The sequence below is a fragment of the Epargyreus clarus genome, unplaced genomic scaffold, assembly GCF_041222505.1.
Source record: "Epargyreus clarus isolate Ecla_fem2 unplaced genomic scaffold, WU_Ecla_fem_2.2 ptg000034l, whole genome shotgun sequence".
In the NCBI taxonomy this organism is placed as follows: Eukaryota; Metazoa; Arthropoda; class Insecta; order Lepidoptera; family Hesperiidae; genus Epargyreus; species Epargyreus clarus.
The window spans coordinates 15527834-15549414 of NW_027332239.1; the positions used below are offsets into that span (position 1 = coordinate 15527834).

At 42.3% G+C, this 21581-nt stretch overlaps 1 protein-coding gene across 1 annotated transcript; it reads right to left on the reverse strand.

The window, feature by feature from the left end:
- Nucleotides 1-7556: 7556 nt before the first annotated feature.
- On the reverse strand, nucleotides 7557-14440 carry LOC140756187 (uncharacterized). The gene is made up of 9 exons (XM_073091627.1): nucleotides 13372-14440; nucleotides 13152-13283; nucleotides 12913-13035; nucleotides 11150-11437; nucleotides 10225-10385; nucleotides 9352-10148; nucleotides 9036-9262; nucleotides 8785-8958; nucleotides 7557-8700 (listed from the first exon to the last, which is right to left on the reverse strand). Exons 1-9 carry the CDS (start codon nucleotides 13941-13943, stop codon nucleotides 8178-8180), a joined length of 2997 nt encoding a protein of 998 aa, XP_072947728.1. The 5' UTR covers nucleotides 13944-14440; the 3' UTR covers nucleotides 7557-8177.
- Nucleotides 14441-21581: the final 7141 nt, after the last annotated feature.

Sequence of the window (21581 nt, forward strand, 5' to 3'; positions counted from 1 at the left end):
TCGTTGTAGATCGTTTACCAACTTCTACTTAATAGATGTCATAAATTGTGTATAAAATATAAGAGATAGAATACGAATAATTAATTCTCTACCTATTTTACTTGACATATTTGCGTCAAATTTCGTGCCATGTTAATTTACAAGTTCGTCCTACCTACATGCCACACTTTATTTAAAACTCTATATGAAGGGGGCTCGTGTATAAATTAAGCGCTGTCAACCTTTATGAGGAAAATGTTGTCATTTGCACATGAGCGCCGCAAAATAAATTCAATTAACACCGGCATTCGATATTTGCGGGCGCTAATGTAGAGCCACAGGAACCGCGCACCCGCGTCACCCGCGTTATCCGCGCGGATCCATCACCATATGCATTATAATCATTACCTAATTATCATTATGTGTAACCAAAAATATGCATGTGTGTAACAAAGGACTCAGCCGGTTAAATATTCAGATCGCATGCACGAGAGACATTAAACCCGTCAATGGTAAACTAGAACGTCAAATTTAATATATTTTTGTGTAAATACAATACAGACGTATAAATTTAACAAATTGTAAGCCTGTTGAAGGCTTCGGTTCAAATACCTACTTGATACGGTGAACTAAGCTGCAGCGCATACACGTTTCATTATTCAGATTTAATTGTTAGCTATTATGGAGAAGGAGACGCACTCGCGGTAAATTAGTATATATTTACACGAGTAACTAGGCATCGCTTCGTTGTCCCTGTAGTTCCGGGATGAGAATGGGGCTGCGGTATCTCCTGCTTGTCGTAAAAGGCGATCGCATATTGTCGTACCCACCAAACAGTGTGGCGAGCGTCATGCTCACCTGGGCGCAGCTCGACGCGGCAACGCGCTAATACTCCGGTTACGTTCCTTTGGAGATGCCGGAGTCCTTTACGCAACGCTAAGGACGTCTACCGGAGTTTCAGTACGGTTAGAATCCCACATATACCCGTATCGCACCCACGACATCGGATAACTTTTGAAGGATCCCTTTCGTAAAAAAATAGGCACCGCTTCATGGTAGGAGCCTCTTGATCTAATGTCAGGCAATATTCAACGATTCATGTACATATGTAGTGACAAACTCTCGGTACGAGTGAATTCGTTAGCGACAACCGTATGGTGCGGGTTGAAGGGGAGGGGGGACGTGCGAGCAAGTCGTACATAATTGTTTGAAGGTACCAGCGACGGCGGCGGGCGGGTATACTCTAATTATCCGGAGCGCTAATTGTGCGACTAGTGCACCCCCTCTCCTTTCCGAAGCTGCTCCGCCGCTGTAATTAGGCTATTAAAAATATTAACTCGTCCGCTCTGACGCAGAGCACGACCTTTTGTTTCCAGCGAGCGAGGCCTTTTCAAGTACCTTCTTTACCCGAATTTATTCTACATGAATACGCCAAATGTTAAAATATCTTTAAACATTATTTGTAAGTATATCCAAATAGTAGACAATGATTTACAAAACTATACTTTTAGTCAGGTTGATTTTTTTATGTTGCATTTCTTTTTAGACGTTTAGGGGACATTATAAAAGTGTGTTCTTAAAAATAAAATGGACATTATAAAGTTCGCTGATAAATATTGGAAATAAGACTTTTGCAAATGTTGTACTTACTGTTACATGGAGCTTTTTGATTAGTATTTTTTTAATCCCAATAACCGTGTATATTTTATTGTGTACACTATTTCACAATATAAGGTGTATTGATTTGTGGATAACAATATACTGGTCTGGTACAGACCAACATTGAGGAATTACATTCCACAAACTCTCTAGTCGACTGATCATAAACTCTAGATGTACCAGTGATCGCCCCCGTGACGAGATGCGCGGGGGTGAGCGTGTGCGGGAGGGGGGAGGGGAGCGGGTGGTGTACGGTTGACACTACGTATTAGCAATCAGCGCGCTTCGCCGGGCGCCACCCGCGCGCCGACCCGTATTGTCGCCGCGCCAAGGTCGAGTGTCGCGGAGCCGCGCGGGCACGGGCCACCGGCGCCACGCTGGAAAACATCTCTGATTCCCTTTTATTAAATACCAACGCATAATGCCATATAATATATGAAACGGAACGCAATTTTGCAAAAAATGTACCGCCGTACTTTCGACACCCTCCAATGAAAGCGTCGACGATTGATGCCACAGATTGAATTACAACAGAAGTGAGCTCAATGGAATATAAATATAATTAACGAGTAAAAGCATCTGCGGCGCCTCGTAAAGGATTTACTTATTACGGCGGGCGGCCGCGACCAGCGTCCGCTTTGCATACCGTACGCGCCCACGTGTGTTTGTTTACTATGCAGAATACGATTACAACATTTTTATATACCTGCATAAAACATTATTACTTTTTTACAAAAACTCGTATTTGTAATAAAACTTAATTTTTATTATACTTGATTAACCTACGTAGGCTTTAACGTAGAGATTTTGTATGTAATAATATATTATTTTCTAGTTAATGTACTTACATAATGAAAATATGCATAACGAGCATGCAGCCATGTATTTTTTATCTAGAATTGATCTTGGATATGACGTTTCTTTTTAGGAGTATATTAAAAGTCTTCAAAGTATAATCACTGCTTTAAAAAGTGTCTAATACTGATAATAACAAATATATATATATATAAACAAGTAATTTAATTAAAAAATCAACAACCCAACTGCACTAAAAAGGCTGAAGTAGAATTTCCAAAAACGGTGAAATAGGCGTTTTATTATTTTTATCCAGAAATCCAAATATAAAGTTTCATAGGAGGTATCTGCTTCAAAAACAAAAGATGTTCGAACAATATTATCCTATTTTATCCTCATAGTGCTCATTGACGCTATATAAAGAACCTATGTGTAAAATTCCAGCACGCTATAGTTCAGCGGTTTCCCTTTACGTTGATGTCTGGCACAGCAACTTACTCATTTAGTCAGACAGTCACCTCGATGTGTTATATACATATATTATATAACGTATGTGTAATCTCTTTTTAATTTCCTTATATTCTACTCCTTGATACCCTACTCGTTAGGATTGATTAGCTTTTTTTAAAACGTGTTACTATTTCCGAAAAAAATCCACCATTTACGCAAAATTAAAGGATTTCAAAAAATTGTCATCCCCTATTTTACCCTCTTAGGGATAGAATTTCCAAAGGGCCTTTCTTAGTACTTATTTACGCTATATAGCAAACTCATGTGCAACATTTCAGTACTCTAAATTGACCGGTTTTGGCTGTAAGTTGATTTCTGAAAACTGAAACAGTCATTTAGTTAGTCAGTCACCTTGTTGTTTTATATATATACAAATATGTTTTTATAATCTCCATTTAATTTCCTTACATTTGATACCCTACTCGATAGGTTCGGTTAACTTTTTTTTTAAAAAGTTATTCGCGCCAAAAAACCGCCATTTTATTATTATTTTTCTCTAAAACCTATCTAAAGACACTCGAGTCATTGAGATGAATATAATGACACCTTCATTGTCGACATTCATACAAGATACTCGCGAAAAACATAACCCTTCCTTGGCAGTCGGGTAAAAATAGTAATATAAAGATAGTATTATTATAATTGGATTATTAGACAATATTTATCATTACGTTCTACAATAGAAAAAGCTCCAGCGAGGCGGCAGACCGTAGAACATCGAGGAGCGCCCTGCGTAGCGTCGTAGCCGCGTTGCGTCGTAGCCCGTGTAGCCACGTAGCGATGAACACCGGCTGGCCGAGAGGATTTAACGAGCGCCGAGTGACGGCACGGTACTAAGGCGCGATGTAGCATCCCACAACAGTTCGGTAAGATACAATTAGGTACCTGCCTAGTATCTGTTAACAGATTCTTGCAACTACCGCAGTCTTGCATTATAAAAATCCAGTAAGTAAGCGCATTGAAATGTTGCCATAAAATTGAACACAGAGCGAGTGCTTGCCACGTTTTAACCATATAAGTGGAACGCACTTCGAGTAGACCGTACTATTTAGATCTGTGTCTAAAATAATTTAAGAATGACTTAATATTAAATTTTTGACAGCTTAAAATTACTAAATTACATTATAAGTAATGAGTGTGCGACGGGTATCTACGGGCTACAAAAAGCACTTCAATTCATAAAAATATTTATTTGCCGAAATATTCTGTACATATGTTCGATAAAAATAAGAATAAAATATAAATAAATATTACCCACGTAAAATATTAAAAACTTTATATTGCCATATTTGCTCGGTTCGAACATTTCATAAGCAGAAGTGGTATGTTTTAGTTAATCAGCTATTCTGTAATTAAGTATTTTGCTATAAACAATATAAACCGCTAATTAAAATCAAGTAAGGCGCGGGGCCGTTAAAATCATCAAAACATTGCGGCGGCGCGCGCGGTGGCCGCTGCGATTCAACTGACACTAATTAATTACGAACTGTTGAAAATATTGTTTATCTACTGCTACTCGATTCAAGTGATAGGTAATGGACACTTGTACAGTTAAACGGTAATAAAGCAATGGATTACATTGAATAACTTAATTTAATACATTTAATAACATCAAACAATAGGGCGGAATTTCATCTTACATCGGAACTAAAATGAATTGATATTCATATTAAATATCAATAGAATAAGATAGGAATTGAAACCACGTTGCGCGTTGGATATTTTCTTTTTTATAATATAGAAGTACACGCATGCAGTCCTCCTGATTTTAAGTGGCTACTCCCGCCCATGGACATCTATAATCAACTCCAGATAGGATTAGATATTCATACCTGAGGTCGACCACAGATGCGCCTCTACCCTTGAGGAATAAGCTGGAACGCCTCGGAAAAGTATGTCTCCCTTACCACACCCTTCAAACCAGAACACAGCAGCGCTTAACACTAATATTAATCGGCAGAAATAGGTGTGGCACCGTTTATTTCGTGATGCAAATGGTCTACTTGTATGTGCTATACCGTCCACGCACATAGCTTTTATCCCTTTGATTCGTACAATATAGACAGCATAGCGCGTGGTGGCAGTGGCTCTGTGATTGCTAATGCGAAGGACCGAATTAACCCCTTCGCCCCCGCCTCCCGCCCGCTCGAGTTGCATGCAGCTCTATGGGCTATATTCGTTCAAGGACATCACGGTACACTTACATAACAATATTCGTATGACTATTTATGTAGTACAATTATCAAACTTTATTTCTCTACTATACCTGATGTGAGGAATAATATCAGCTGATCTTCTCATTTTATTCTTTAATAATTTTACTTTAATACTTCCCGCTTTCACTTGAATATCGAGAATCAATACTTGAGCGCGCTCGCCAAGTGAATGTTACAGCAACTGCATGGATGCTCCCAAATGTACAGAATGAATAATAAATTTACGAAGATAGTATATTAATATATATAGATGTGAAGTTTTTTTTTTTTTATAATAGGAGTAGCAGACGAGCATGCAGTCCACCTGATGGCAAGTGGCTACCGCCGCCCATGGACATCTGTAATCAATTCCAGATAGGATTAGATATTCCTACCTGAGGTCGGTCACAGATGCGCCGCTACCCCTGAGGACAAGTCTGTCTCCCTTACCAAACCCTTCAAACCGGAACACAGCAGCGCCTAACACATTCTGTTATTAGGTAGAAATGGGTGTCGCGGTGGTGACGCCGGAGTCGAACCACAAAGGGTTCTACCACCTTCAAAACTTACAATAACATGAAAGGTCCAGTTTTTTGTCTTTCAGAAATCACGTTCCAAGATTTTATCATGTTTTAGTTTAGTTTCTACCGTACTTTAGTATTTATAGTAGTATTTGTAGTGTTTTAATTTCAGTAAAGGCAGAAGATTGAACTTTACGTCAGCACCGGCGAGTTAATATTTTAATAGGCTAATTACGTCGACGGATCGGGCGAGGTGCAAGCAAGGGGTGTTCGAACAGGCAGTGCGCCGGATAATTAGCGTATCACACGCGTTCGCCGCCGCCCTTACCTTCTAATAATTGTAAATGGGACACTAAACTGCTCTCCTGTGACAACGATCTGAGTCGTTGGCAAATATTATTTATTAATTAATACTGTAAGAGTATATGAACTTCCGCTGATCATCCTGACCTGCGTGTCTGAGCGGTCACTCAGCCAGACAAATATCTAAATAATAAATTTAGATTCTGGATGTTTGTGTATTGTTCGTTGTGTTTTCATGGCACCTATTACACAGAAAAATACCTAGTGAGTGGTAAATTGATTGTGGATATTACAATTGATTGATTCTTGTTACACACAAATAGAAGAAACATATTTTAAAGGTCTACTTTATGGATTTGCTTGATAACAAAAACACTAAATAAAAAATATCAAAGACGAATTAAATATGATTTACTTGTTTATTTATATTGCTAACAGCTGCTTAAGCCAAAGCAGGCACCGAGCCGAGTGTGAAGGCTCTCTCGCGCTCAGTGGGGAGTGGTGTCGAGAGCTTGGTCCGCGGTGAGACGCATATAGTGCTGATTATTCATGCCGGCATCTTGTTACAGCTACGATGTGTTATTTGCATAACATTATATATTATTACAAATTTTAGCTAAGTATTTACTTTTTAAGACAAGTTGTTGAATAATCTTAAATTTTAATTGATCAAATGAAGATATTTTGGAAAAATTAGAACAGACCGCAAAAGCGCTCTAGCAATCACATTCACAGTCACAGAAGACATAATTTCCATAAATAATTGAAATATCCTCTTTTTTGTTTACTTAATAGAAACTTGTGGAGCTACAGTAACCAGAACACGTAGAGTACGACGTCATCTGAAAGATGAACAGCCGCTATTAATAAATCCACACGAGACTCTCCCACCCCCCGCCCTCGCTGCGTCCTCTCGTCTCCCCAAGTATTACAAATGCCAGGTATTTGTTCCCGCTCGTATCGGTCCGTCTCTGCATAAATAACAAATTGGCCGCATCCATCAGGCGCGCTGCGGCCCCGCGCGCGGACCTACCCGCGTCTGTCCGCCCCTGCCCGCGATTCGCATATTCAACAATCATAGCCTAAGTTATACATTGCATTTGCATTTGTTAAATCATTTACGGATTTACGATTAAATGCGTCTTTTTTCATAATTTTCTATGGTATCTCATTTTTTTTCAAATTTAATGTATTTCGGTGACTCTAAGTTTATTTTATACTTTAAGGTTAGTGTGATCATAGGAGAATATAGCATATTTAAAAATAATTTACCATGTAAAGAAAAAATAATTCGGGAAAGCAAAAAACAGTAACTTATCTGAATCGGATCTAACCGTATATTCACATAGTTGCATATAAGCTCTTTGGACATAGCGCTTATACGTGTATGTGGAATGCCGTGACGAGCATAGCTATACCTAACATACACGTGACTTATTTACTTGTGAGAGCTTACGTATTTCCCCAAAATATGTTCCCCATAGAAACGAGAAACTTTGGAGAGCATACTTTAATAAGAAAGTAATTTTAGTGTGCATCATTTATATTAATATTTATTATCCGGATGATGAATTTCAGAAATAAAATAAATAAATAATCATAAATTTGAACTATTTTTTTTTATTTCAGCGATCCACAACTTAAGTGAAAACGAGGGACGGGATAGTTCATCGAAAATATTATAGAATATACATATTTATATAGAAACAATAACAATAAAACAAAATGTAATAGAACACTTCCCGAGCGGCGGCCGCCGTGCGCACCGCGCCGAGCACTGTGCGGTCCTTCACTCTACAGAACCGAGAACGCTCCTTTAACATACAGTATTATTCTAGTCTTTACTCATGCACGCATACACTCAAAGCGGATATGTTCCCTTCACAGACACTCGGATATTCACGTTATATTTAATACTCTCGAAGTTCGACACTCGATACACTATATTACTCTATGAAATATATTTATTTGGCAGTGATGTTTTCACGATCTTTCACGATTCACATCGTATATATCGTAGCGATTTAGTCACCGACGCAACCGTGAGACACAAAACGACACGCGCCGTTCGATACCGACAGTGTTCTACGAAGTTCGAACTTGAGCACACTTTTTTAACACCGGAAGGTGTCACGGTCCGGGGAGAGGGGGCGGCGCTCCGTCACACGGTGGTCTCGCGGTCCACGTGGATGTACTCGACGGAGCGCTCGCGGCGTCAGGAGGACGCGGCCGACGAGGCGCGTGACGCGTCGTACAGCAGCTCCTCTGTGAGGCGGCGGCCAGCGGCCAACGCGCCCAGCAGCCGCTTGTCGCGGCGCGCGCGTCGCCGCCGACGCAGCAGCAGCGCGGCCAGCAGCGCCAGCGCCAGCGCGCCGCCCGCTGCGCCCGCCGCCGCGCCGGCCGCCGGCGCCGCCAGCGCCGCCAGCAGCCGCGCGCCCGCGCCGCACGCGCCGCGCTCGTCGCCGCCGCCCGGGCAGTCCGCCGCGCCGTCGCACCACAGCGCCGCCGCCATGCACGCCCCCAAAGCCGGACACGCATGGGAACACAGCGCGCTGCCGTTGCCGCCGCCCGCCGCGCGCCATACCTCCATCCAGGCGAAGGCGGCCGCGCCCGGCTCGCGCGCCGCCCACACCACCAGCAGTGCCGCCTCGCGCGCTGCGCCACGCGCCCACCACTCCTCCGTAAACAGTTGGACGGCACGGCCCTCGCCGCTTCCGGGACACACTGCGCGGATCAACCTGTTCGGACATGGAGCGCGCTATCAATGAGACTTCTCGCAAATGGGGCTCGCGAGTGCGACGCACCGCAATAATACCACTCACCGGGATCCGTACGCGTCGTACACGAGCACGCGATTGGTGGTGTGACAAGAGGGAGCGTCGGCGGCCGCGGCGGTCACCGGCAACTCTTCACCCCACACGCGCAGGAAAACGGATCGGTTGCCTCGAGCCACTAGAAGGAATGGCGTTTCACCGCACTCCGACATCTTGTTGCCGCTACAAAAATATGACCATGAATGTCGATATTTTAAATGCATATTTTCAAGTAAATACAAGTTTATACATATTTCTACCTGTACGGGAACGTGAGATAAACATGTTGGCCGGGCGGAGGCAAGCGACGTCTTATAGCACAGGAGGCCGGCGCGGGCAGGCGCGCCCAGTCGCCGCGGAAATGCAGGTGGCGGTGGTCCTCGCCCGCCGCCAGCCGCGCCGCGACGAGCTCCAGCTCTAGAGCCGGTCCGCCGGACCGTAACGATAATGGGGCACTGGAGTTGTCGCAGATGCAAGCCACCAATACCTGATATCAATGAATACATTCACTCACAAGATCGTTATGATAAATCTTGACGATAATGAAACGATTCTTCGTTGGCCTAATAAACTCACCCTGTATCCCGGCCATGGTGATTCATATATTCGAAGATGTGGGACCCGAAGTGGTGCATCCTCGTCGGCATCAAAATCTAGCGGAATATCGCTCGGGTGCGGTTCGGAGTTGTCGGTATTTTCCGGAGTACACACATGTCGGCCGGTGAGTGGATCTATACGCGTGGTGCAACGCGGCTCGCGGCCGAATGCGGCTGCGTGCAACCGTAGATCTACACGCGAACCATCCGCTTGAATCCTATACAGACACCGCAGCCGTCGGGCTCCACCGCGACCGAACCACAGCGCGTTGCGGGGTGACGAGAACAGTCCGGGAAGGGTCAATCGACGAGCGCATTCTGGCGGTTCTGTCCGCGTTCTAGATTCCGACGCGGGCAGCAGCCCACCCTCCAGACGCGCGTCGATAAATTCGTAGTGCAACGAGAATGCCAAAGGGTGCGTCGCCGTACCCGGACGGGAGGTGGCGGCGATGGCGAGCAGTGGCGCGGCGGACACGTAGCCGTCGGGTGGCGAGCACGGTCGCGGCGAGCGCGTCGCGTTGGCCAGCGCGGCGCGGGCGCACAGTGCCGGCGCGGAGTCGCAGTAGCGGCCCAGCGGCGCGCCCGCCCCCTCCCCGCCGCCGTCCCAGATGCGTAACTCGACGGCACACGCGCCGCTCGCCGTGCGCGTGCTGTCGGGCGGCGGCGGCGGTCTCACCGTCGGAGGGACATCCTCCTCCCTTTCTCCACTTTCAATCCGACGCGGCTCCACGAGTGAATATTGAGTGAAACTCGAAAAGTAAATCCAAACGAGGTCGCCTATAACAAATGTATAACAATTTAAGAACTTATAATCCAAGAACTCTGTTCCACTCATTGCTTGATTTTTACTCACCAGGGCGACCATGGAACGTCCAACTGCAGGTGGTGTTAGGCGGCAGCGTGTGCGTCGGCGCGTGAATCCGCCCGCGGCGACCGCGCGTATTCACGGCGGTCGTATTCGTCTCCTCTTCCGACGACGAAGCCTTTACGTGAAATTCACAACGCCGAGCCTCTCTACGAATCCGAATAAAATAAAATGGATACTACCATGGACGATTGGTTCAGGAGATCATAAGAGGTTATTCAGATTTTAAAGAAAGAAAGAAAAGTCTTTCTTTTCTTTCTTTCTTTATTCAGATTTTAGACATTTCAAAGAAAAATATTCATATAGAAAATAGTACTTTTTTTTTACAGTCAAAGATTCGTATAATAGCTGCAATTACTGCATATTCAACACTCGCCTCGGGCAGACTTCCCTTTTTTTTTGTTTTCGAGGGGGGAAACCTTTAAAAGGTACCCGACGACGTGGGAGCGACGCCGGGTTATGTGGGATTTTTACCGCACCAAAAACCTCCCGGTGGCCATCCTCAGCGCTTGTTGGTGAACTCCGGGATCCCCGGTGGAACACAACCGGAGTCCTCCGAGCGCGATGCCCTGGTCGGGCTCTGCCTTGGGAGAGCAGTTCAAGCTCCTCCCGCACACCTGGTGTTTACGACGGCATGCGAGCACACATGCCGCCGTCCTTCCCGGGGTTGCTTGCCGGACGGTTCGAGAACCAACTCTTGCCGCCAGCAACCCCGGAAGCCCCTTTTTAGTCACCTCTTACGACAGGCAGGGGATACCGTAGTCCTATTCTTGTCCCGGAACTACAGGGACAGGGCAGACTTCCCTAAGCAATGCTAGAGCTACACTCAGAGAAAATTCATATGAATAAAGAACTTAATTAAAATGAATGCGTAAAATACATTCGATATGCTCGGGTATTCAATAGATCTAACCTCGCATAGTCGAGCGAATCGGAGTCTGCGAAGATAACATCGACATCGAGCTCGAAGCCGCGCAGAGGCGCATGCGACGCGGCCGGTCGCAGCGGCGCGCTGAAGGGCGACGAGTGGAAGGCAACCAGCATGTCGGGCCCGCGAGCCGTGACGCGCGGCAGCCAGTCGCCGCCGCAGTACTCCACCAGCACGGGGTCGTCGGTGGACGCGCCGTCGTAGAAGATGAGCCGGTCGCGCTCCCCCGTGCACTCGCGCCACGCGCGCACCGCTCGCCCCGTCTTATTCAAGCTATTTAACAAATAATTATAGTTTAATGCAGTCGATTAAAAACTAAAAACTACGGTAAAATCTCGGATAAGGAAAATTATTAAAATCGTGTATTAGGTATCATCGGTTCTTGATAAATTTTCAATTTTTTTTTAATAACTTAATAATGAGAATAATGATAGATTTCTCGGATATTAACCGATATATACGAGTACTTTTTATGTATGATCGCATTATATTAGGACGCTAACGATAGCGCGGCATATTGTTTTCAAGCCATTTAATATCATTCAACGTCATAATGAAATAATTTACGTCATATTTATGCGTTTTACTGTAAAAATTACCACAATTTGGTTTAATGCTACCTTTTCGACAGATTTGCGACATAAACCATTTAAATTTAGACAATATTACTAAAAATCCACAGACCGTAAGGTATAGGCTAGCAAGTGCATTTATTAGAATGGCTTGTATAATTTCTGAGAACATCATTTTAAGTCTCAAAATTTGAGAATATGCCTGCATATTTTTTTTAAGGAATAGGTCAATTTCAAGAAATGTATTTTTTAAAATTGGTTAAATAGTTTTTTCGAATATTTACAAACAAATAAATGTCATCTTTTATAACCTATTAGTTTTGTACATGTCAATACAGAGGAACTTACAAATTGTCACTTACAATATTTCACTGATAAATTACCGGATCGGAACTCAAGTGACAAGATCCGGCAAAAAAACTCGAGGATTTATCGTTTTTCCTAGTATCATTATGATTTTTAATGCTTTATTATTGTACTTCTACTTACTTATTAAGTTCAACATATAATTATAAAGATAAACTATTGAAATTCCTAGCTGTGTATCACCTGAATTTGCAGAAAACAGTGTTATAAAAAATGGATAAAAATACTTCATCATAACTATTATCATCATTACCATCATCATCAACCCATTATTGTCCCACTGCTGGGCACGGGTCTTCTCTCAGAATGAGAAGGATTAGGCAATTGTCCACCGCGCTGGCCAAGTGCGTATTGGTAGACTTCACATACCTTTTGAGATTTTTTTTTTATTAATCTCTCAGGTACTCGTATGCAGGTTTCCTCACGATGTTTTCCATCACCGTTTTAGCAAGTGCTAATTAATTTCTAATACGCACATAATTTCGAAAAATCAGAGGTGCGTGCCTGGGATTTGAACCCATCTCGGACCCATAGATCGAGAGGCCGAGTTTCTTAACCACTAGGCTATCACTGCATCATAACTATCCTTAAACTTAAGGTACTTTGGTGTGTAGATTAATAATATTATATTATTATGATATGAATGACGATATATAAAAATATCGTATATATTGCACGTAATTGTAAAATATGTTTCAAATTTAACCTCAGATCATACAAGTCAACAAGTTATATAATTATCTCTTTCTATTCTTACTTAAATTAGTTAATACTGACAGTCATCGATTATGCTATCGCCAAGCTACCCACCTAGCCATGGAAATGGATCGCTTGATTTGCATTTTGTGTGAGTAGTCCTGTCGCACAGATATCATGGCGTGCTTACACGTCGGGATGTCCTTCTGTCGCAGGCTCCAGTAGCACGTCACATTCCTGTCGGTTGCCCCAATATTCAATTTATTATTATCCAATTTCTCGATAAGCGCTTTTCCCAAATCATTTTTTTTTAAATAATATTAGATTCATGCACTATTAGGAATATTAGCTACCTTGGATACATGCCAGGGTAGTTGGGACTCTGCAGTCGGCACGATTTGCGATGGCACTCCTCGTAGGTACGCGTGCAGTACGTGCCGGGTGACACGGCGCCGCGCTCCAGCGGAGCTTCTAATGCGCCAAACCTAACATACAATACCAATAAAGATACCCTATAGTTATTGGCATAATAAAACAGTCCATAATTAAATAGCGTACACGATAGATGCTTACCTGACTACGGCGTCACGTTGGGCAAGAAATTTGTAGCGTAGTCGAAACCCGAATTTTTCCCCAAGCCGTGCGCGGAAGAGTTTAACGGAAACTGTGACGGTGGCCGTCTCGCTGTAGTAGAGCGCCGCTCCGTCGGCCGAGCCACACCACGAACCACCCGTGAAGGGCCGGCCCAGCTCCGATAACTGCATGTAGCCATCCGGACAGCCGTCCAGCGCACCTGGCTCGTATCGTCCCACGCGGAATTCATCGAAGGCCAATTGCACCAGGTCGCCATGCCCACCGCCCCCTGCCGTGAACGTAAGGTGACACAAGAAGGGCGCCCGCGGCGCACCGCGCACTTCCACGCCATAAGCCACGCCGACGCGGCCGTAGTACGTGCGGTTGCATACGGTGCAGTGCGGCGGCTCGTCGCTGCCGTCCGGGCACTGCGCCTCGCCGTCGCAGTAGGCGTCCAGCCGCACGCAGCCGCCACCGCGGCACGCCAGCTCCGCCACGCCGCAGCCGCCCGCCGCGCCGCGCGCGCCCAGCGCCAGCAGCGCCACCGCCACGACCGCGCCGGCGCCGCGCATCGCGCCGCCGTACGCGCCGCCCTAAACACTTCTCCAAACCGCCGTCCTCCTCCAGCTCCTACTGAGCGATTCCATTTCAGCGCGGATATTAAATCAAATTTTAGCCATCTAAAATATTCAGATCACATCGAGTGCATCGTGGTCACGTAGTATGAACGATGATTGCGTCCAACTCGACGCATATTCGACATCGCAGATTCGTCCCGCGCATCGCGAACGTTTCATCTTCCCGAATATAATTTCATTTTATGGACTTTATTGACTATTCTACCGACAGAAAACAATAATAAAATCACAACTCAGACGTACGTACCCGATTAACACTTAATAATATTTTCATACACGAACATGAAAATGACATCCGATAAACCGGATCCGGATGATCGACGGCGGGCCGGTCGGAACGCGGTGTCCGTACCCTGCGCCGCGTCGTCGCTCGGCGATACGCACGTGACGTAACGCCGCGGCACACTGCAGGCTCCGGCGGCCGCGCGCCCTCCGCGCCCCGCCCGCCGCCCGCGCGCCGCTCCCCGCCGCCAGCGCACGCGCGCTGCCCGCCGCCTGACTGCTGGCGGCCGCGCGCGCTCGCTCGTGCTCGCTGGTAACGGATTGATCGCACGTCACAGCACTCCACTTACGGTCGTTCCGAAACTCCAACACTCCACTTGGCGCCACGCAATGTGTATTTGCTACTTTTCCCAACTCGTTATGCATTAATAGCGGTGCTCGCGATTTTTCACCAATATGAGCGGAGGTTCAAATTCTATTAAAATAAGTATGTGCTTAAAATTTCACGTTTCTAATTAAATACAACTACACCAGAAGCCAAATACCAATTTTCATCACACTTGCTTCGAATTTTTAAAACGGCACTCCCAAAAACTTAACTCCTATTTAACTCATTTGAATTAGTAGACCATGACCGCAAAAATTTTCTACGCATAGACAAAATTATATTAACAGGGTGTACGCTTGTGCAAATTAATTTGTGAGGACTGACTAAGAAAATAAGCATGAGAAATAAATAATATTATTTGAATTTGAATTAAAAAAAAACTTCGATATGACGGACGCTCCAAAGTGATTTTTTAAAGATTTTACTGCGAAAAATACGAAAACCGACGTTACTCTTTATCCGAGCTCTAACGAAGTTTTATGTTTTTCGCGCGTATCTTGTACGTTTGTTTTCTTTACTACTTCGTTATATTCGTCTTTTTTAACCGACTTCAAAAAAATATTTAACCGACTTGAAAAAAATAGGAGGTTACTCAATTCGACCGTATATATGTTTTGAAACTTTTTTTATATGCTTCGAAACGTTTTGAAACATGAAAATTAAAATGAACATTGAGTATCTAGATTAACATGATATGATAGAAAGTTCGACCTTCAACTCTTCAACCCTGGTAATGCAGAAGTGCCTCCTGCCTCAACCATACAACAAGGTTGATAAGCTGAGATATATGATGGAAAATTTTACCTTCAACTCTTCAACTCTTATAATGCAGAGGTGCCTCCTGCCTCAACCATACAAGTTAGGCATTTGGAACGATTGGAACGATTTAATTACGAATATGTGATAAGATCCTTGAGTATAGACATATAATAGAATATATGACCTTCAATTCTTCAACCCTGATGATGCAGAGGTACCTCCAGCTTAAACCACATGAATAAGTCATTAAGTACTTTGACACATATTTTACAGGTCCTATGCAGGTACATGTAATGAAAAAACATTACCTTCAACTCTTTCACTCTGATGATGCTGGCCTGCTTCCTAGGTAAACCATAGGAGCCATTTTGTGCTTTCATTAACATTACCAGCATTAGTATTAACAGCACTAAGCAGACACATTTGACGTAAATATTTTGACGTTCAAGGTCTTAACCCTGATAACTTTGACCTTAAAGTCTTCAATCATAGTAACGCAGGGACACTGCTGGCTTTAACCACAGTAACTTAACAATTACTTCTAAAAAATATAAAATATGGTTTATGAATACGCTATGGTTTTTCTTAACTATTGAATTAAGGTAAATTGGACCGACTCACTCGCAGAGTTTTAACACTTGGTTTGATTATTTACTTTTCTGTTCCAACATAACCTAGTGTTAAAATAGGTACTATTAGTGTGCATAGAGATAAGGCTCGGTAATACCTTCAAGAATAGTCAGACGTTAGTTTTAGATCAATATTATATTCAACATAAGCCATATTTTATCAATTAATAATTTATTTAATTTATAAAGTCATTTAAAATATAATAACAGCTATATAGCATATTAGCGTAATATATTAATATTAATAAATAAATTAATAAAGTAAATAGATGATTAACTTGTCTGTGTTTGCACCCTTACTGCTTTGATCACGTTTAGAAGTCAACTGCCACCACCCTGCCTACTGCCCGTCTTTTATATCCGATAACAAATCTTGCGGTAGGCGGGTAGGTGGGAAACAAGTGCTTGCAAACATTACGTCTACGTACTTTTTATTAAAACTGAATTAATCAAATATAACATAATTTATAAGAATTGTAGAACTTGTTAATAGCAATTGTTTTGCATGTCGTATCATTGTCATGATATCATTGTCAATTTAACAAAAAAATGTAAGTTGTGCCTTTTTTCGGTAACACGGCAGTATTTCTGCCTAATAACAGCAGTGTTAGGCGTTGCTGTGTTCCGTTTTGAAGGGTGTGGTAAGGGAGATATACTTTTCCGAGGCGCTCCAGCTTAGTCCTCAGGGATAGCGGTGCATCTGTGGCTTCAGAACTATGTACTTAACCAACATTTTTTTGAAATTATTTTTTGTTTTGTAGTGACATAGAACTTGGTTTTATTTTTTGTTAATTTTTTTATGCCCCAGTGTTCTTCACGTGTTTTTGGCGTGAAACAGTAATACGTTTTGAGACATACTAGTGGTTGCCTAGAGGTCATAATTCGACCGTAATTATATAAAAAATGTTAACAAAATAGACAAAATAAACAAAACAGCCATATACAAAAGTATAGTATATTGCTGTAAATCAAGAATATAGAACTTTACATCAAAGCCAAAAAACTTTTTAAATTTTAGAAAAAAATCATAAGTTTTTGTTTATTGCGCCTAGAAAGATGATTTTTGGAGAGATAGTGTATTTTTTGTTAAGCTGTTATTACCCGACTGTCATGAAAGGGTAATGTTTTTCGCGCGTATCTTGTATGTTTGTATTTCTTTATTCCATCGGATGTAACAATCGATTGTATGAATTGCGACAGTTAAGGTGTCGTTATATTTGTCTTAATGACCCGAGTATCCTTTAATACCGCGTTTCCCAACCTGTGGTCCGCGGACCCCTGAATCGCTCATGAACATTAGAAAGACCGGCGCCGTCGGTCATTTGACGGTTTTATGAAATTAATCGTACATAACTTTATACTAGTGTTTTCAATCTTTCTGATATGTCATGACTTTTTCTAAAGTATGTTTTTGAAGTTCTTATATAAAAATAATACTCGTAATGCTTTTATTTTTAAAATTACAAATAGTTATACGTATAAGGGCCACTGCCGTCAATTTGACGGTATAGTAAATCAAGTCACTTGCTCGGCCACGTGATACGTAAATACACATGTTATTATGATTTTGAACAAAGTTGTATGTATTTTTGATTATATTTGACAATTTCTTGTACGAATATATATATTAGTGAGTAATTTGGGTTCTGTAAGTCACCTTGTGTCAGTAGGTAAAAGTATATTGTTCAGAATGAGCATACGCCGTATATACTATATAAAGGAGTGGAAATAGCACAAGAACTAGGTAATATCTGATGAGAAGAGCGATGTTACTAGTATATCAGTACTATACAGAAGAACTGAAACTTTCGATCCACTATCTGAATAGCAATCATCATCTTTCTTCATCTCCGAGGAAGATTTACCTGCAACAACAATTTGTTACTATTCTGATGGTGGAAAACATATTAGAACTCGAGCTGGATGTAGATACCGTATAACTAGTAGCTTGCAGTCCGAATTTGGGTCACCATCGACCAACTACAAGTCGTCTAGTGTCAACCGAGGGTTATATTCACGTAGCCGTAGAGTCGCAGAGTGGACATGTACTGAAAATCAAAGCTACCGCGGGCGACAAAGTCATCAAAACGTGTATACTTTATCTAATTTGTAAATAATCCAAGCTTTTCTGTTGGATTAGATTGTTAGGAAGCATGGGTGATGTCTTGTCATATTTTTCATTCTTCAGCTTGTTAACAACTTGATGTAGAACATTAGAATAACAGAAGTAATTTGACAATATCCCGAAGCTTAGACAATTAATATGTTGCTGAGGAAGTTGAAGCTACTAACTAACACACAAAATAATAAAACACGAAACTATGTATTTAATAAATGTAAATTGCATTAAAAATTATTTTTGTGATATTTGTTATATGACCAAAAACAACCGTTTTGGGCAAATTTATACCTAAAACTTCTTAAACTTAAAATTTTATTGCAACAAAGTTTTCTATATCTACTTTACAATATTCATAAAAAAAACATATTTACAATACCTATATTATAACTATATTTATGTACATATATACAAAAAAGGGGAATAAAAAAAAAATATTCACTATAAATAAAACAAACCATTTAAAATAGCCGTGTGAGGCATGGTTCCCAAAACACTGGCGGCGTTGCCTTGCTGCACTGCTAGGCTCAATCTTTGGGCGAAGTAGCCGCCAGCTCTTTGGTCACCAGAAGCGAGGACAAGTCTGGTCGACATATCTGACATGAATTTCTTCATATCAGATGACCATGGACCCATTGTCTCCACTGCAAGCGCCGCAAACAAATAATTATCCAATATATTACTATATTTGCGGCGCTTCAGTATTTGGGCATGGTCGGCTGCAGCCCCAGCGCTCACAGACGTATTACCAACGTGAGATGGGGCTAGAGTGTCGACACAGGTCGCGTCCCATACCAGGGGTCGTCCGAGACTCCACGGCACCAAAGTGATACCATCGGGTCTCTTGCCATCGTCTCTGAATAGACCAGAAGGTTCCAGTGTCGCTGGTACAGAAACGGTAGCAAGAGCCCGACGAATAAGATCGTTAAGAGTCCCGTGACGATAAAGCCGACCAGCGCTCCTGGTACAGGACAAGCCATGCCGACCCAACTCGTCCACCACCTGCCCACACGGACAAAGGTGAGACTCGCATACCTTGGCACCGAGCCGGAGACCTACAGAAATTCTTAAGGTAACTGGATCCAGCACGGTGCCAATATTACTAGACGGCAACGCATGTAACCAATAACCTGACTCGCTTTGAGCAACAGCTAGTAAACGGGCCCTATCAAAATTATCCGAACATCGTTCAAGAAGGCAGGCAAAAACAGATTTAATTGCTGGCATATCCCAAATGCATTGTTTGGATTTATCTGTAATAGAGGTATCTTCAGACGGAAATAAAGCACACCAGGCCTCCGTAGCCTCCGACATGTACGCCACCCGAACATCATCCATAGAAATGTTTAAGATGTCGGCGATGAGGGTAGTCGTACTATGACAAGAGGCCAGGAAAGCCGGGAGCGCCAAACTTTCCGTCCTGCGGATACCTATGCCACCGAACTTAATCGGAAGAGTTGCCTGCATCCAGGAACGATCATCAAATTGTAAATTTAGAATTTTGGACACACAATTTTGTAATGATAAATCTAAAATTTGAGTAAACGAAGGAAATTTCCAAATGGGACAACAACGAAGTAAGTACAAGAATTTAGGTGCGAAAAGGCAAAGGCGTAAAATGTAGATAGCCATATGCGGTTTTATGTCGTAAAGTCGTTCCGAATTTAATTCAAAGTGTGTCAATTTAGAATTTATAATGGGCAAAAATGCATCTTCAAATATTGGAGCACCTAATAACGTTAAATTTTCTTTATCTACAATAGCTATGTTTGGAGATAATAAATTAAATTGTTCGTAAATATGATATATCTATATATCTTTCGACTGATAATTTGTCCGAAAAAAAAATTTCACACTTATTAAAATTTAAATCTAAACCAATTTGGTTAAAACGCTCGATTATAAATTTTAGGTCCTCCAATACAATTGATGCATTTCCTCCCAAAGAACCATCATCAAGGTACCATACATTAAATTTTGAATTTAGTTGTGTAATAATTGGTTGTATTGCCAGACTAAAAATAACTGGGCCAAGAGGGTCGCCTTGCTGACATCCCACACAAGATTCAATAACTTTATCGCCAAATAATAATTTTGATGGGGTACCATAACACTGCCACATGTAGTCAAATATTTCAGGCATTTCTTTTTGAATTTCCGCTAGAAGAGGGCCCCCTGTCTACCGAATTAAATGCATTTTTCACATCAATTTTAAGAAACACATCGTAATCATTTTTGTTTAAAAATGTACGAGCAGCGTGTACAGCTGCCTCGCAGCCGCCCTTGACTCCGAAGCCAAGCTGCCGCGGCTGAAGCTGCCTGGACAAAAGCTCATTATAATTCCGGCAGCATAACTTGGAAACCAATCGTCGAAGAGTACATCCCACCGCGATAGGTCGAATGCCTCCATCTTTCTTTTTGAGAGCAACGAGGTTGGCTCCATAGATTATAGGTGTTATACTGGAAGGAACCCGTCCTGCTAACATTAAATTAATGAGAGCGGTGAGCTCCTTCAGTAATCCCTTTCCTACTTCACCTAACAAAGGATCGGTTAGGTCTTTCAAGTGCTGAGGTGTAAGGCCATCTAAGCCACCAGCAGATCCGTTCGGAAAAGAACGAATGGCGGTCTTAGTGGCTTCCTCGCTAACTCTCAAATTTTCAGGCTGAAGAAAAGACGCTGGGCTAGGCAGCTGCGAGGATGTGTTTGGTATGGGATGCTTATCGCGGAGAGCTCCAAGCGTGTCAGGTGAGTGCGTAGCCATTGTGTCATCAGAAAATAAAAGTTTGATTGCACCTTTGATGTCTCCATCTGAAATTTTATTTTCAATTAATTTTACAATATTGATTCTAATGGGATTATTATTTATAGAAGTGGTGTTATCTGGAATTACGTCTTGAACTGTATTCAATTTTATTAAATTGCATAATGTTTGTTTTGGAGATCTATTATGTAAATGTAAATTTTTATATGCAAATAATAGAAGTTTTTCCCAAGCATTATTATTATTTTCTGATACTACTTTGGCCACGCACTTAGTAAGAGACATGGCCACGGTGGAACGCGCTCCTTTCGGAATCCGTTTAACCACCCTGATGTTGTGTTTGAGGTGTGCGAGTCTCTTGTGTAATGGTTCGTCATTACGATGCCCACTTGAAGGATTTGTATTAGATGAGACAGGATCCTGACTAACGACTACATCTATGCGAGGGATATGGATACGGCTACAATGTATTCTTAGCCCTCGTATGCCTTTATACAGTTTATTATCCGCACAGATGGAGCATCGTAATAAGGAATCATTAGGCATATAAAATATAAAGACTAAATTAAAATATATATAAAACCATAATTACAAAACAAAATATATAACTTATTTAGATTTGAAAATACATACTAAGACAAATCATAACAATAACTTAAAATATTTTCTTTGACAACTAATGTGTTACACGAT